General features: G+C 37.6%; 1 protein-coding gene and 1 pseudogene across 3 annotated transcripts; one reads left to right on the forward strand and one right to left on the reverse strand.

Moving 5' to 3' along the window:
• Positions 1-654: 654 nt before the first annotated feature.
• On the reverse strand, positions 655-12,347 carry LOC148721840 (uncharacterized). 2 transcript variants are annotated; one of them, XM_088735938.1, is made up of 12 exons: positions 12,001-12,347; positions 8,749-8,788; positions 8,336-8,410; positions 7,628-7,756; positions 7,327-7,430; positions 6,427-6,495; positions 6,238-6,298; positions 4,309-4,338; positions 3,901-3,939; positions 2,797-2,943; positions 1,540-2,102; positions 655-1,104 (listed from the first exon to the last, which is right to left on the reverse strand). In XM_088735938.1, exons 1-11 carry the CDS (start codon positions 12,154-12,156, stop codon positions 1,582-1,584), a joined length of 1,371 nt encoding a protein of 456 aa, XP_088592064.1. In that variant the 5' UTR covers positions 12,157-12,347; the 3' UTR covers positions 655-1,104; positions 1,540-1,581. The 2 variants fall into 2 exon arrangements, with proteins under 2 accessions (XP_088592064.1, XP_088592063.1); XM_088735937.1 differs by having other exon boundaries at positions 4,297-4,338; positions 12,001-12,346.
• LOC148721841 (uncharacterized) lies at positions 12,179-14,047 on the forward strand (annotated as a pseudogene). The gene is made up of 3 exons (XR_015992797.1): positions 12,179-12,215; positions 12,666-13,351; positions 13,443-14,047. The product of XR_015992797.1 is annotated as an uncharacterized LOC148721841 (transcript).
• The last annotated feature ends 2,349 nt before the right edge of the window (positions 14,048-16,396 follow it).

Below are 16,396 nucleotides of genomic sequence, written 5' to 3' on the forward strand. Positions count from 1 at the left end.
CTATTCAGTGATGATACTTCAAGCAGCAGACATGAACCTTAAGGATGGCTTCTACTAACAATAAATATTCCTTGCACGAGAATCGAATATTTTCAAGCCCACATTACCTTTAGAATAGATAGTAACTGCAGTACATCCTAATGTCCAGACAAAATTGTTGAAATTCTCGATAAAAGTGATTGAAAGGCTCTTCAGTCTTGAACACATTTAAAAAGTGTGGGTAATTCTGTCTGCATTAAAAATGATTGTATGGTTAACCGAGACACTGACTAGAATACAACTGATTTCCAGTACTCATTATTGACAAGAGATCATTAGCACAATTGATTCCTTGTTTGTTATGGTAAATCAAAGAGCATAAACTCATTGCGACACACTGTTGTCCTCAATTTTGTCCAAATACCAACTCATTAGCTTGACTATATGGTGCCATTATTGTTTTGCTAGGGTCAATGTACAATGCAGTAGGACCAGGATTTTTCTCACCATCTGAACTCAGTTGAAATTTTCAATAGTTTGATGCGTGTGTCTGACTCTTATAAAGACAAAAGTGTCTATCTATTACAAGAAAACATTGATAAATACCACCTTGCTCTATACTTCAATTTCATTATCCTCTGATATACCCTCACTGAAAAATTCAACAAATACCTCTTATCATGTTTTGTAACTTTATTTAATCTCACCCTCTTCGTATTAAGCTTACAAATATTCTTTGTAACTCTTCTAACCTTCACATAACAACGTAGCCAAGAGGACTTCGGTATGCTTGGACGAATATTTAGTAAATAAACCCCTTCGGGCGGCTGGTATGTCGGCTGATAATGTCCACGGCTGAGAGATTGTCCGAAAAATAAATATTTGGCCGTGAAGCTAAGCTTCGAGGGCAAATATGAAATTTTGTCTAGTCCCTAGTTTCACGCTTTATTTCTTAGCTCACAATCGAGATCAATTTTATAATTCGAATGTATGAGCCTTTGGAATCCGCAACAACGCAAACTGAAAACTTCAACAACCAACATGTCCCACTCCAAAAAAAACAAAAACCTCCACGTGTTTTCTCCTCGCTGGCTATGCCTTATGGGAGGCACAGGCTTCCCAACACTGAAAACAAGAAATTCCCCTTTTTTGTAAATGTTCAAAGAAAAGGTAAAAACAACATGTGATAATGTTAAAGATGATGGTAATGACAATGATACTAATAAATTTTAGAATAGTGTCATGATGATAATTATAAATTATTTTAATGATAATTCCGTAACTTCGCGTCAATAATGGAATCGATTTCAATCTGAAACTCACAGTAATAATTTTTAAAGACATGTATCGGCATGACTCGTGCCCTTATCCGTTTTTTTTTGTTGTATCCATTTACTTTGTTTTTACACGTTACGTGAAAAGAACGTCATCGATGCGATTTGAATCAATTGACTATAGATAAAAATTGCAGTACCGTCGAATATTCTCACTTGGTTTTAATTATGATTATCATCATTTTCAATATCATCACTTTTCAATAAAAGCCAGGCTATGACTCACCACTATAAAAATTAAGGTTTTGGTCCTTGAACAGGTTGCGCGTCAATTCTCCATAACATCTCCGTTGACTGGTTCTAAAAGGGATACTTGGGTATTATTGTTTTTTGTGCTTGTCAGATGGCAGTATTTGTGAGGAACCCCGAGGAATACAAGGAGCTTTCTTTTCCAATGGGGTCTTTCACGATTACTGCCATAGTCGATCACACTTCTTCCTCGCAAACCTTCGGGTAGCAGTCCTAAATCTGCGCCATCAATTCTTATGATAACCAAACTGTCGTCATTCCTGCTGAGAAGTCTTTGCTTCGCTTGATTTAATTCATACGCGCAAAAACAACTGTTTAAAAATTTCATCGAGTAAACAACTACATTTTTATAACTTTTGTGAATGCTATCTGACATCTGATCATAGAAACTACCACCAGCTCGGAAGTCTCTGTAGTGGACTCGGCATCTTAACCTGTACTCTCCTTCAAGGAGAGGTAGAAGCTTTTCTTCCACCCACTTAGAGTCACAACCATTAAACATTATGAATACATCGTAATCATAATTTTCAGGCCCAGGATCTGAAAAAATGATGAACGACAAAATTGTTAACTCGTGAAGGAGTTTTCATGCAAAAGAACTGTAGAATCCCAGAAATGTAAGTGTTACTGACAAGGGTAGAAATGTGAAAAGTCAATGCTATTAAAAACTTGGGCAGGCTTCACAAGAATATCAGTGAATTGTAGGTGTTTTTTAAGATTCGCAACTTACCAAACACGGCGGATTATGAAGGCTAACCATATTTTTATTTCGAAAGCGAGAGTAGTATCCTATTTTGGCTCGCATCTTACCGAGGAGGGAAATTGTGAAAAAAGTGTCACCCGCTATTGAAAAAGGGAGCTTTAATTTGTTCCACATGAAGAGTCAGGATTTTAATTTGGTGTCGATAGTCCATGGTTGTTCAGTTTTTCGCTTTTGCAATAGATGTGATCATGCCTTAGCTTGAATAGACACTGAGCAAATTCACAAAATGAATTGACCAAGTGTGCTGTTTTGGTAAAAAAAAAAGAAATTGTCTCAAAGTTCAAGAAAATCTAAAACCTACAGTGTCCTATGAAGAACAAATTCGACTGAATTAGCGAAGTAAATGGTTATGGATAGATCTTATCCAAACGTGATTTCAAAATAAGCTACGTAGATAAAGAGGATCCACTAAGCTAGTTGCCCCTCCAGGAGATATTATTGGTATTTCTTTATTGAAAAACAAATACAAACCGTCAGATGAATGGTCATATCTGGATCGTCTGTGTTGTAAACAGTTTCTGGTGAATCTTTTATAAAAAAAACCAGCCAATATTACTGCGAAGACACCAGCAACAACACCAACGGAACTGGACACGTACTGCATGGCTTTCTTAGGGCCTGGGTGAAAATAAATTATTTTTAGTAATCATCAAATCAATAAAAGCGTCTTATATGTCTTTCTTTTGTGACTCTTGATTTGATGTTATCAATTATGTCCAATTTCCAAGGAGGCATGTTTCAAGTGAAAGATCGTTCCTGAGAGTCTATAAAACATTCGGTCCTGAGAATTTCTCCTTGCACATTCTGTCGAAAGGAGAATAATTGGGTAATTGCTTAAGAATCTTTGATTAAAGCCAGGCCGCCATACCTATCAAAAGACAGACGCGATCAGGCTGTGTATGATTAATATTAGAAGTAACATCACTGCCCTCTTATTTGACGATATAAACACCTGCGTTGCAATGGCTGTCCGATGTCCACGAAATTCTTCGTTTGAATTTCTCGTTCAGTTCTCAGCAGTTAGTACTAATCGCAGTTGCCTGGACAATCTTCACGAATTGCATTACTTTACGATTTCTGAGATTGATTTCCTTTTGTTTGCAACTCTTTTGTAATTAGCACTGGTTCCCATACAAACGCGATTCCTGTTTCCCGCTCTCACTATTCACTTTTAGTATAATTTCAGAGCTGAGGAAAGAGTTTCCAGCAATCTGATTGGTCGAGGGGTTCCTTATATGACGCTATATAAACCGTTCCACGCGGTTTATATAAAATGTTAAAATAAAATGTTAATAAATGTTACTAAAATGTTATGATTTTAGAAATTTCTCTGTTATTCAGCTCTGAAATTATATTAAAACAATTATTCGCCTCCGGTTCGGTGAATATTGTCGAATAATCCCCTCGACCTCGTCTCGGGGATTATTCGACGATATTCACCTCGCCTTCGGCAAATAACTGTTAAATGAAAACTTTGACAAGTTCGTATCAATGCTCTACTTTAAACGCTTGACCAAGTCTCTTAACTTGCATTTTTAGGGCAATTTTTTATTAAAGAAAGGAACTGTGACTCACTGAATTTCGGAGGCTTTGTAGACGCTGTGGGTAGACTACCTAGAAATGGACATAAGACAAGGGATTATGCAAACATGATAAGAAATAAACTTAGGTTACAGTCTCGTTTGTCACTCTTAGAAGTAAAACCACTGCGATCTTCTGTCACGAAACAAACACTTGCAATGGTTGCACGATGACCACAAAATCTTCATTTGAATTTCTCGTTCAGTCCCCAGCAGTTAGTAACAGCAGTTGTCTGGTCAATCATCAAGAACTGCATTGTATACGAACTCAACAATTACCTTTATTCCTTTCGATACTTTTGATGGTCGCATGATGAAAAATTTTTATAACAATCTCGTTGAGTCATTTGGATTTTAATAAACTCTAAAATGAAAGCCTTTTTCATCTTACCCGCTTTCGTACCTTCTGCAAGTGTGGGCGACGTTGGAACGGCTGTTTAGACAAAAAGCAAAATTACCCTGTGGTTTTCACTCCAATCGTTGAAGAAGTGACATAGATAAGAGTTTTTTGCACCACCAGAAATCTGGGACATTTCGAGCCCGTTATGAAATGTCAGCGGTATATCGTATTACAGACAATTCAGTATGGCGGCAGTTGAAGTCAAGTGAACACGTAACTTTTTATTTTCGTAAAACCCCGCCAGAGAAAAGCCTGGTACTTTACTATCCCACAAAGCCAAAGGAGACGTCAAAGCAAGGAAAATGGCGGTGAAATTGTGCAGTTACAGGGACTTGTATCTTTCGTGTTCTTCCTTCCTAAAATTGGGGTATTTTAAAATGGCGTATTGGGCTTTTGACCTCTGTGAAAGTACGAAGAGTCTCCCGGCTCAAGGAAAATTTGTGGGCTATTCGACCGTTTACGAGCGATTTAGTTAAGCAAACTTCTGCAGGATGCATATCGAACTAGGCAATTGCGAATCTTCACAAGGCTATTCCCGCGACAAAAGATCCTAGTCGTAGCAGATTTTAAGAGTTTGTATGGGAAAATGGAGTCAGAATTATGAGTCTACTCGTAAACCTTGGGAAGGGGTAGGCTTGCATTTGAGTATTTCTTTTACGTAGCGATGGACGCTTTAACCAACGCAGGCTGCATTTCCAACTACGCAGCGAAAGAACATCCCATTCTTAGACAGCTATTTTGAAAAATGACCTTTTCCCATACATTTTCTCAAACTGTTTCGGCGTCATCTTGTTCGTAACACGAGAATCGCCTCCGCCATATTGTCCCAAATTTCTGGCAATGGACAGTCGTCGTGTTTAAGTAAGTCGTAATGTTGGTGCATCAGACGATATATATGATCACAAATACATCTCGTACACCATAAACCCTAGCTTCGACCGAATCACGAAAATAATATATATGAAGCTTTTTTGTTTTAGGAGTAAATGAAAATGTCTGGAGTCGTTATTGATCTTTAAACTGATAGCGGAAATGATGAAAAGAAAGTTGTTAAAGAACTCATTTGACAGGCTTTTCTTTGTTTATATTACCAGAATGACAGAATTTAACAAATGAATCCCTATCTATGTAACAAAGGACATTTTCTCTTTATCCTTGCATTTAAAGAAATGCAGTTGAAACAGTGGTTATCAAAAATGTTTGGCAGCGATCTCTTTCATAATCAGTGCCTCTGTGGAGACATCCTGTATCCGTGTTATCCGCTTCCCATCCACGTGTTTTTACTATAATGTTTTCATCGAAAGTAGAAAGTTTCATATTGATATGTTGAAATGGCCGGAACACAGGAAGCGTTCTTTTCTATCTCAATTACTTGAAATAGAACAGAAAAAAACAACGAAAAAAAATATGCAAGTAGTCAAACCCTTCCTCTGAAACTCAGCAGTTAAAATGGAAGGAAAAAGGTTCCTATTACACTTTTAAATTTAACATCACTATGCATATAGATTTCCCGAGGAGCTGACAAGGAGAATTTCTTTAACAAAAGCTTCTTTAGTTGGTAATCATTTCCTATATTCTCCTGACCTTAATGTTTGATTCAGGGGTGATATTGTAAGGAGAAATAAGTCGCTAGTTATTCTAAGGCAAGATTCAAAAGGTTAACTGGAAGAACACGTATATGAGTCGACCGAGCTTCTTTGAAACTTAGAAAACCGTGAATAGATATGTCTATAGATGTGTGGAATACTGATCAAATCGCCTGAGCCAATCGGCGTCATAAAATTTTAACTGTACAGTGCAATGCAGGGTGATGAGTTTGTTATTGGTCAATGGGAGTTAAGAAGGGGAAGAGCTATTACACAGGAGTGTCTGTGTCAACTTTCTTTGCCATCATAAAATTAATTATATAATATCGTTATCAGTACAACTTACGTGGTTTAAATTGCAGTGCGTCTGTGAGTTCTTCTTTTGGAGAATAAGGAAAAGCAAGAATCTTAAAATGAAATATAAAATCACAATGTGGTGAAAAGTGTCTCTCACTAAAGTTTTTGGTTCAAAACTATTTTTAAAACAAACAGATCGGCAGCAATTACAGTATGAATCGTATGAGATCTCACTCACCTTCAGTAAAATAGCATCGGGAAAATGATATTCATAGGAAGAGAGATTAACTTGTAGAAAGGTTTGATTCTGAAAGTGAGAAAGAAAAAGAGAGAGAAATTATGATGACAATAACAAAAAGGGTGCAACTGGATAGCTATTGACCACAAGAAATAAATAAATAATAAATAATGTAGCAGTGGAAATTCCACTGGGTGGCTCTACTTTTCCACCGTCGCCATATCGAGTTGGAATATGGAATGTTGGTTTTTGCGGAGGGAGGAAAACCGGAGCACCCAGAGAAAATCCCTCGGAGCAAGGACGAGAACCAACAACAAACTCAACCCACATGTGACGCTAGGTCATCAGCTTATTTACGTACTACACAAGTATGTTAACATAAATATAACCAGCCAAAAGAAAATTCATGCAGATTATAATTTTAATCAGTACTGGATTATATAATGGGTGTACTAAAAACACAAGTATCAACTCACTTGAATTTTGAATTTTAATACATGGAAATCATATATGTGTACTGCGGTTTAAAGAAATGTATGAATGTGACCCTCGAAGTCATGAACCCTACTTATGTAGAAGTGAAAATAAGGCCTGAAAAAAAATTCAGGCCTGTACGGGATTTAAACCCATGACCTATGGTATACCAGTTACCGGTGCATTGCTCCACCAAATGATCAGCTAACAAGCCAACTGGGAACTGGTCATTAAGTTGGTTCATATCAAACCCGTGAAGTGATGAATCAATGAATTTGAATATGTGAAAGTCATATATGTGCACTACGACTTGTTAGCCTAGCTGGTAGAGCACAGCACCGGTATCGCAGAGGTCATGGGTTCAACTCCCGCACAAGCTTTAAGAAAGGTTGGAAGCATTTTTTTCCTTGTCATCCTGCAACTTACCTTCGGATGTTGAGTACAAATTGATGGATATAAGCGCTTCCCGAGAGGGCGGACATTTTCTACCGCAAATTTAACCACAATCCCAGTCCAGTTTCCGTAAGTTTCTACAAAAATAATCGCAAAGCGAAAAGATGGTTATCCCAGAGAAATGTCTGGAGAACAATATGGAGCATATGCAAACTGAGCATGCGGATAAGCTGTAAAGGGATAAAAACTGAGTAAATCTTTTCGGTACAGAAAATTTCTCAAAGGAAACTTTTTCTCAAAACTGTATACCATGAAGTTTGATTGCTGCACTCACCATTCAGAGGCGTCCATGATATGTTCGCGTACCAATGGCTGGAGTTTTTGTACATTCCAAAAGTAACGTTCACCTCGTTCTTGCTTGGAGTCCAGTCCACAGTCTGATTTGGTGACGAGACTAAGCATTCTAAAAAGCATGGTCTCTAGTTAGCAATATATTATAGAGCCAAGGAACTACCGCAACAGCAACTGGCAGTAACTTCCAAACTATTGGCCCTCCCTCTTCCAATGTTAAAAATTTGACATTGGGAAATATAATATCTCCTTTTATCAAGAGAGATCGTGGTTCGAGTAGCAGCTAACCACCGGAGAACTCTTCAAACTCATAGACCTTCATATGAACGATGATACAACGGACATTTCAAGCCGAACGAAGTTCTTTCAATGTTCGAAGTTCATTCACTCACAGATCTGTTGATACTCGACCTGTTTGAATGAAAGTTTGCGAGCCGACACTAATAATAGGTGCTTATTTTGATTATTCTCTCTACCAGGCAGTTCACTCTTCTCGATTTTCGACCACCTCCAGTCGCCCAAAAATATCTTTACAAAGTTGGCAAACAATTTATCTGCATTGCTGCAGCTGCAAGGATTTAAAGGCCAGATGTTTATTTTATTTACAATTTTAGCCTTCAATTCATGATACAAACTGAAACATGAGATCTTGAGCTCTTTCCTCACACCCCTGTTATCCTTTTTAACTTACCAGGAATGGCTTTCAATGCCTTTCGAATGCGGTGTTTGATGATGTCGTGCGCAAGTAGGCCTCGTTGGTCTGCCGCTGAAATCATTACGAGGTACATGCATGAACTAAATCAGTGAACACTTTCCAAATTACGATTCACGTTATGAAGTTTATTCAGCGTTAACAAGACAGGAGGCAGGTATGAAATTTGATGAAAGCAGAGTATAAACAGCAAAAAATTCAGAGGGAAGAGATAATCTTCTGCATAAATAATTATCATGTTAATATTAAAAACAATGATAATGGCATTAGTAAGAGAAAGCCCACTCGCTTTGGTGTGTTCAAGAGAGGCTCTTGTATATCACATTTAAACCGATAAAACACAAGAAGTAATCAAGAGCACAATGATGATCATATTTCAATAGCAGTATTACCTTGCGTTGCCTTGCAAAGTTCATGACACAAAAGGAGTACCTGCAGGTCAGAAAAGTAAAGGGCCAGTTGGTCATGAGCTCAAATTGATTGGTAAATTTCCAGTTAACGAGACAGAGACTGAAATCGAACTTCGTTCACAATAAATGTAACTAGGCCCCAAATGTGTAGTTTTATTTTAATGTTACAGATTCGCGGTATGCCTAGAAAAACTTCTCAAGTATAAAATACACTCCATTTTCTAAATTTTGCCAAAGGAAGGAATGCTAAGAGGAAAAAAAACTTCATATTTCCGCAAAGTGTCAAGAAGGTGCGTAATTGTCTTCAGACTCAGAGTTTAATGTGACGTCTAGAATTCTTTTCTAGGAAATTAATCATTTAACAACGTGGTATGAATTGCAAGCAAATTTACAATTGAACAGACAGTTCAAACTTCCCCGTTTGCTTCGATAAAACAATTAACGCATGGAACATCACTGACTTAACCTAATAGAGTGAACTTAACACTTCAGAGTGATCAGCATCTAATTTCTCCTTACAATATCACCCCTGAATTAAACATTAAGGTCAGGAGAATAAAGGAAATGATCACTAACTAAAGGAACAAGTTCTTCTTGTCAACACCTTGGGAAGTGCAAAAAGTGCAGAACGCAGTATAGAGAATCTGCATACTGAAGTTAGGCTGTAAAGAGTGCAGAGTGCAGTATAGAGAATATGCATACTGAAGTTAGGCTGTAAAGAGTGCAGAGTGGAGTATAGAGAATATGCATATTGAAGTTAGGCTGTAAAGGTTCAAAAATGAATGAAAACAACGTATTTCAGCTAAGTGAGTAGAGAGCAGTTGCATTCAAAATCAAAGTTTGATCTAAAAGTCCGACGGAGAACTATTTTCTAGGAAATTTATGTTTAAATAATTGAGATGAGTTAGGAGCAAATATAGGATTAATTAGACAGTTTGCTCCGATGAAACAATTCATGCGAGGAACATCGGATGCCATCATGTCACAAAGAGTTAAGATTATATCATTGCTTGGCTATATTTTCCAGTTGAATAAGGAAAAGTCCGAGAGGGGGCCTGATGCAAACTCTTAACTGCTTCCTTCCTCCGACAAACAGGAAATCAATGTTATTTGCATTTCCACAAAGTATCATCATCAGGGAATTTCAAATACTTAAACAGCGTTCGGACTTAAAAAGCCACGTTTCGAAAGCCTCATTGGTGACCATTATTGTTCTCATTTGTTTGAGATACCAAGAACAAGGAGTTATTGCCACAGAATTTCTGCGAAATCTTCGGACTGGAACTTTTTTATTGACCCCTTTTCCCGGAAAACTGAATATTAGGCATTCATTAAAAAAAGAAAAAATTATCATACGCATAAGGTGACAGAATCTCATGAAGTTTGTTTACAAGGCCTCGTGTACCTAGTTCTAGAACTGACTGTGAACGCTCTCACGTATCTAAAAACTATTGTCATCCACAAGCTTCAACCAATACTACTTATTCAAACGTTGTTTGCTAAGTATTGTCTATGGCTGTTTCGAAATGTATTTGTCTATTCTTAAATATTTAGAGTGGTAAAATATGCCCGGGAGGATTCGTATTTTTGACACAATATCAAGAGGATGTCGTTTTGAAAACATGAAGCAATCTTCTTCGATATCAAAACCGGTGAAGATTCTTTTTTTCCGTTTCAATGAAACATAACTAGTGCTATATGTCTCTGTCAACTTTTACCGGTACTAACTGGTAACTAGCATTTCCAGCGATGAAAATCTCGTAAGTCATTTCGTTCTCTCTCTCTCTTTTTTTTAGCAAAGGTTAGTTCTGCTAACTTTCCTGAGATATCGATGGTACCAAATGCTGTAATATGATTTGTATGAAGTAACCTTTCATCTTATATATAATAGCTAAGCAACTAGGAAGTGAATTCTCATTTGGCAAAGGAATGTTGAAACGTAATCCTAATTATAACTGCTATAATATATTTAAGTAGCTGCTAACTGATATGCTTTGTTATCATTTTCGTGGAAGGAAATTAATTGGCTTTTTAGCTTTGCAAAGTGTATTTTCACCCAACATGAAAGGTTTGGCTTGAATTCACAAAATAACCTCTTGAACGACAAGCCTTTCTAATTCATTTCCTTCAGCAAACCTCTGCCAAGATCTGTACTTAGTGTGGAAGAAACGCAACATTTTATTATATACATTTTTTGTTCCAAATAATAAGCATCTACTTCGCCGTGATGAAGTTTGAAAGAAATTTCTTGAGTTAAGAATCGATCAATGAACATCAAGGTTAGTCCGCCTTGACATAAGAACACCCAAAAAATTATTCAACATAGTAAAAACACGTATTTGCGTAAATAAAGATTCCTTATTTCAAACTTGAACAAACACGAACTTTGTATCGTTATTGAACTGATTTTATGTCTATGATGATCACGACATTGAAATGATAGGGTGCATTAGGAATTTGGTCGAGAAAAGTCATTCCAAAAGCGACAAAAGTATTTCTCAGTATCGAACACATCAAATACGTACACCTCCAAATTTTCTGATTTCCGACGTGACGTCATTAAAATGCAGGTTTTATTCCGCACAGATAAAATTATAATTTTTAAAATGATCACGTTTGATTTTCAGTTTTGTGATCGCACCGGAGAAACGTGCGCATATAGCAATAAACTTCCACCCCTGGGGTATTATTCAGCTTGTCTAGATCGCTCTGTCTATACATATCTATTTAGAGAATATTTTGAATGGGCTCAAGTTTTTTACCAGCTTAGCATTGCAAGACCTTTATGAATGGTGCTTATTATTTTGCGATTTACTCTAGTTTGCGTTACTAATTCGTAACTCAAAGGATGATAATATCAATTAACAGTTCTTGCTGAGTAAAAATATAAATGCAATGTCTCGCTGACAGAGACACACAATTCTGAGCGATCGAAAGTGAATAATAATTGCCAATTAGATTCACTTTGCGCTATCACTATGCTGATCCCAACGTCAAATTCCTGGGTATCAAATCACGTTCACCTGTTATGTACACCCTCAAAAACAGGTATCCCAGAGAAGAAATTAGAACGAAACCGCTTCAGCTTGTTGGGAAGAAATGCATTATAATTCCCTGGTTTCCGTTATAAGACCGCTTCTACAATCCCAAGAGGAATGTTCACAGACTTGAGCATAATCTGCAGTACAGTCAGTTTCAAAACCTATTGTAAGTACAATCAAATGGAGAACAAACCTTTGAACCGGCGGTTCTTTCAGCTAAGCGATGGCATCTTCGAAGACATGATGACTTATCAGGACGTGCTTGAGATTCTTGAAGCAAAACACCTGCGATAAGGACAAACAGCGGCAATACTACGACAAAAATAAAACGGCCGAGCCTTGTATACATTGGATTGCTGTTGTGTCAAAAGATGTCTGCATCTCATGTGACCGCAATTTCAAGGCCTGGTATATAACCAAGCATTTTGTGTTTAAACACAAGACTCCTTCTTGAAGGCACGCACTCCTCGTTGCGATTTCTTGTTCACTCGGCGTGACAAATTTGTGATTTATACGCGCCGCAGTCATAAACAACGCGCTATTAATGATGAGCTCCAGTTTTTATTATAACCTTATCACGTGCGATCGAGGTTTACATTGTCTTTTCCAGACTACTTTATTTCTTTTGTTTTTTACTAGGTTATTTTTATTTTCATGGATATTAATTCACATGCGATTTTTTCTCGTATTCTTTTTTGGTTTGTTTTTCCAAAATACAAGAGCAAAGCTACAGCGGACGTCATGTACGAAATATAAGGGACTTTAAGCAACGAGAGCGGGGACGGCGACGGGGACTCCAAAACCCGCATAAGACTGGGGAGAGAACGCCGTCGTGGCGGGAATCTCTAAACAGTTAAGAAGCCATTACAAAACGCCGCTCATTTGTGTCTTTGAAAGAAATTCGAAATCAACTTTTGATTAGCCACAGTGATGGTTTGATAAACGATGAGGAACTTCTACTCCTGTACGATTTAAACAGGTCCGATAATGTCGATCTTCCGTATAATTCTTATCCTGGTTTTGACTTCGATGATTAGAAGACGACGAGTGCCGTTCAGAGTTTCGTTTCAACAAGAACGACTTACCATTTCTAGCTGAAGTATTGGGGATTCCTGAGGTAGTGGAATGCTATCAAAGAAGTATCTCTAGTGGATTGGAGGTTCTTTGCATTTTTCTAAAGAATCATAGCTATCCTTGTCGATATTCAGACATGATAGCTCGCTTTGGGAAGCCTGTTCCAGTGTTGTGCATGATAAACAACTACATGATCGACTACATTTACCAGGCACACAGTCACAGAATTTTGCAGTGGAATGATAGCATCCTCAACCCTCATTCACTGAAAATATACAGTAACGCCATAACAGCTAAGGGATCCCCCTTGGATAACTGTTTTGGCCTTATTGATGGGACAGTTAGACCAAAAAGCAAGCCTGGCCAAAATCAGCGCATTGTCTACAATGGTCACAAAAGAGTTCACGGCGTAAAATTCCAATCCGTGGCATTACCAAATGGAATTATTGGAAATATGTATGGACCAATCGGTAAGGGAAATGGAATATAAAATTACTCTTCAGAAAAAGACCCGAAAATTTTTAATCTAAATGTTTTAAATTTGTCTCCTTTTTTTCATAGAGGGGAGACGACACGACGCTGCCATATTAGCAGACTCCAATCTTCTTCAAGATATGCAACGCTATGCTTTTTCACCTGGGCCAGCGGGTCGTCCACTTTGTGTTTATGGAGACCCCGCCTACCCATTGAGGGTGCACCTCCAGACCCCTTTTAGAAACATGATACTGACCCCACAGATGGTAAATTTTAATAAGGCTATGAGCTCAGTGAGAGTCTCTGTAGAGTGGCTCTTTGGAGACATAGTTGAGTACTTCAAGTTTGTAGATTTCAAAAAGAACCTCAATCAATCAATCAATCAATCAATCAATCAAAGTTTATTGTCTAACGTGAGGCATGGTTGCCCAATTGCCCGAGCCAGAGGCTCATGTATAAAACGGTAGACTATAAATTAACTATAATTAAAGGTATATTATTAAAAGTACTTAAAACTTTATAGGTAAAATTATATAAGTTTAGAGTACGAGTGATAATTGTAAAATTGTAGGTGATTAATATTGATAGTTAAAAGAGTATAAACATTATGTTCGGTGAAAGATATTGCAGTAGATGAATATGAATAAGAATGACAATGTATGTGTACGTACAATAAAAGTCAACTACATGTATTACATCATTTACAGATTGGTCCTAGAGTGCTAAAATCGAGATTCTTAAGTTTACTACAAAAATCGCTAAGCGTAGATGCTGTTTTAATTTCTCTTGGTAAACTGTTCCAAAGGTGACTAGCTTTATATGTAAAGGAATTATGATACGATCTATTATTATACCCTGGTTGCACTAGATTTACACCTTTATTCCTTAAACTATATCTAGATTCTCGCAATTTAAAAGAGTTTTTAATATATTCCGGACCGTTCCATTTCATACATTTAAAAAGTAAAACCAAGGAAATATAAAATCGCCTATGTTCTAGAGTTTTAATGTTGCTTTTAGCTAAGATTGTATTGTAATCAACATTATTGCCGAGATTAAGCAAAGTTTTGAGTGCGTACTTATTGACTGACTCAAGTTTAGAGCTCAGTGTTTTATTTATTCCAAGCAATAGCGGACTACAGTACTCCAGGTGAGGAAGTATGTACGCCTTATAGAGTGATAGGGAGACATCTACAGGTATAAGTTTTTTGAGTCTCCCAAGGGCACTAATCTTGGTATAGACCTTTTTTATGACACTCTGAATGTGATCAGCAAATGTTAACTTGTTGTCAATTGTGACCCCAAGGATTTTGAGTGAGTTTGATAACTCGACTCGAGAGTCACCAATGATAAATTGAGGGTCGTCAGCAATATCTCCGATCATCATAGCTTGGGACTTTATGTTGTTGACCATAAGATAATTACGAGAAAGCCAAGAGAGGAGGATGTCAATATCATGGTTCAGGGAAATTTCCAAGAAAGTGATATCGTGATGAGATCGATAAGTTGTCGTATCATCGGCATATAGACGCAAGGAAGCGATCTGGCCAGCAAAGTTTAAGTCATTCATATATATATTAAAAAATAAGGGACCGAGAAGACTACCTTGAGGCACACCACATTGAACGGGAAGCCAATCAGAGAATTTGCAATTAAATTTAACTCTTTGCTGTCGCTCGGTTAAGTATGACTGGACGAATCTGAGGGCGTCATCATTCAGACCATAAGCACGCAACTTGGCTAGGAGTAAACTGTGACACACAGAATCAAAAGCTTTGGAAAGGTCAATGGCAATAGTTCCAGTGACTATCTTAGAATCCAGGGCTAGTCTCCAGTCGTCCACCATTTTTAGAAGAGCAGTGCAACATGAGTGCCCACTTAAGAATCCAGACATATTGAGAGAGAAGTGGGTCTTGAAAGCATCATAGAGCTGATCATACATAACTTTCTCAAGAATCTTGGGAATGGACGACAAGATACTGATTGGTCTGTAGTTTTCCACAAGAGAGCTATCATCCTTTTTATCGGCTGGAGTAACATTACTTAACTTCCATTCCTGTGGCCACGTTGAGTTAGCAAGGCTGTAATTAAGGAGCTTAGTCAAAGGCCCTTTGATTGTTGACGCAGATAGCTTAAGAATCATGGGAGTGATATTGTCAGGTTCACAAGACTTGTTTGTTTTCGGGCCAGTAAGCAATTTACCAATGTATTCCGTACTGACAGGTTGAAATGAAAACCCAAGATTGAAATTGCGCGACGAGATTGAAGTCACACTTGGATGATGTTCGAAATCTTCAACAGACTTAGTCAAAACAGCTCGATCAAGAACAGGTGAGGAGAAGTGTTTATTGAAAATATTTGATGGATCACTAACAACTCTACCTCTAACCATTATGCATGTGCCATCGCTGTTATCTTGTCCAGAAGACGGTAGAAGAGGCTTTACCCGCTTCCAAAAATCTCCAGGAGTTGTTGCGTTAGCTGAAGAGTCCAAGAAGAACCCGCGTTTAATAGATGTTCGCTTAAGTTTGGTAACTAAGTTCCTTTGTACTCTATAACTTTCCCAAGTTTCGTCATTCCGACTAAGGCGGTATTTGCGGTAGAGTTTGTTTCTCAGTTGAATTGCTCTTTTTATTTGGACATTGATCCACGGAAGTTGGTTTGCGTGAACCCTTTTTTTTACAATAGGCGCATGTTTGTCTATTATGTCTTTGTAGAGCTTTGACCAGTGATTCCAGACATCGTTAATATCATTATAAACAAAGGCACTCTCCCATGGAGCAGTAGATAAATCACAACAGAAAGAGGCTTCATCAAATTTCTTCATACTTCTGGACTCAATCGTTTACACTTTCGATTTCGGTAGGCGTGGTTTTCTCACAATGTATACAAGATCGTGATCACTTATTCCAAGTTTCAACGTGCCACTCTTTGTCCATCGCTCAGGTCGATTAACTAGGATCACATCAATTAGGGTTTCACTTGTGTTAGTAACCCTTGTTGGTTCAGTTATTGTATTTGAGAGACAATAGCGATCACAG

The sequence above is a fragment of the Stylophora pistillata genome, chromosome 10 (genome assembly GCF_964205215.1).
Source record: "Stylophora pistillata chromosome 10, jaStyPist1.2, whole genome shotgun sequence".
NCBI classification, from domain to species: domain Eukaryota; kingdom Metazoa; phylum Cnidaria; class Anthozoa; order Scleractinia; family Pocilloporidae; genus Stylophora; species Stylophora pistillata.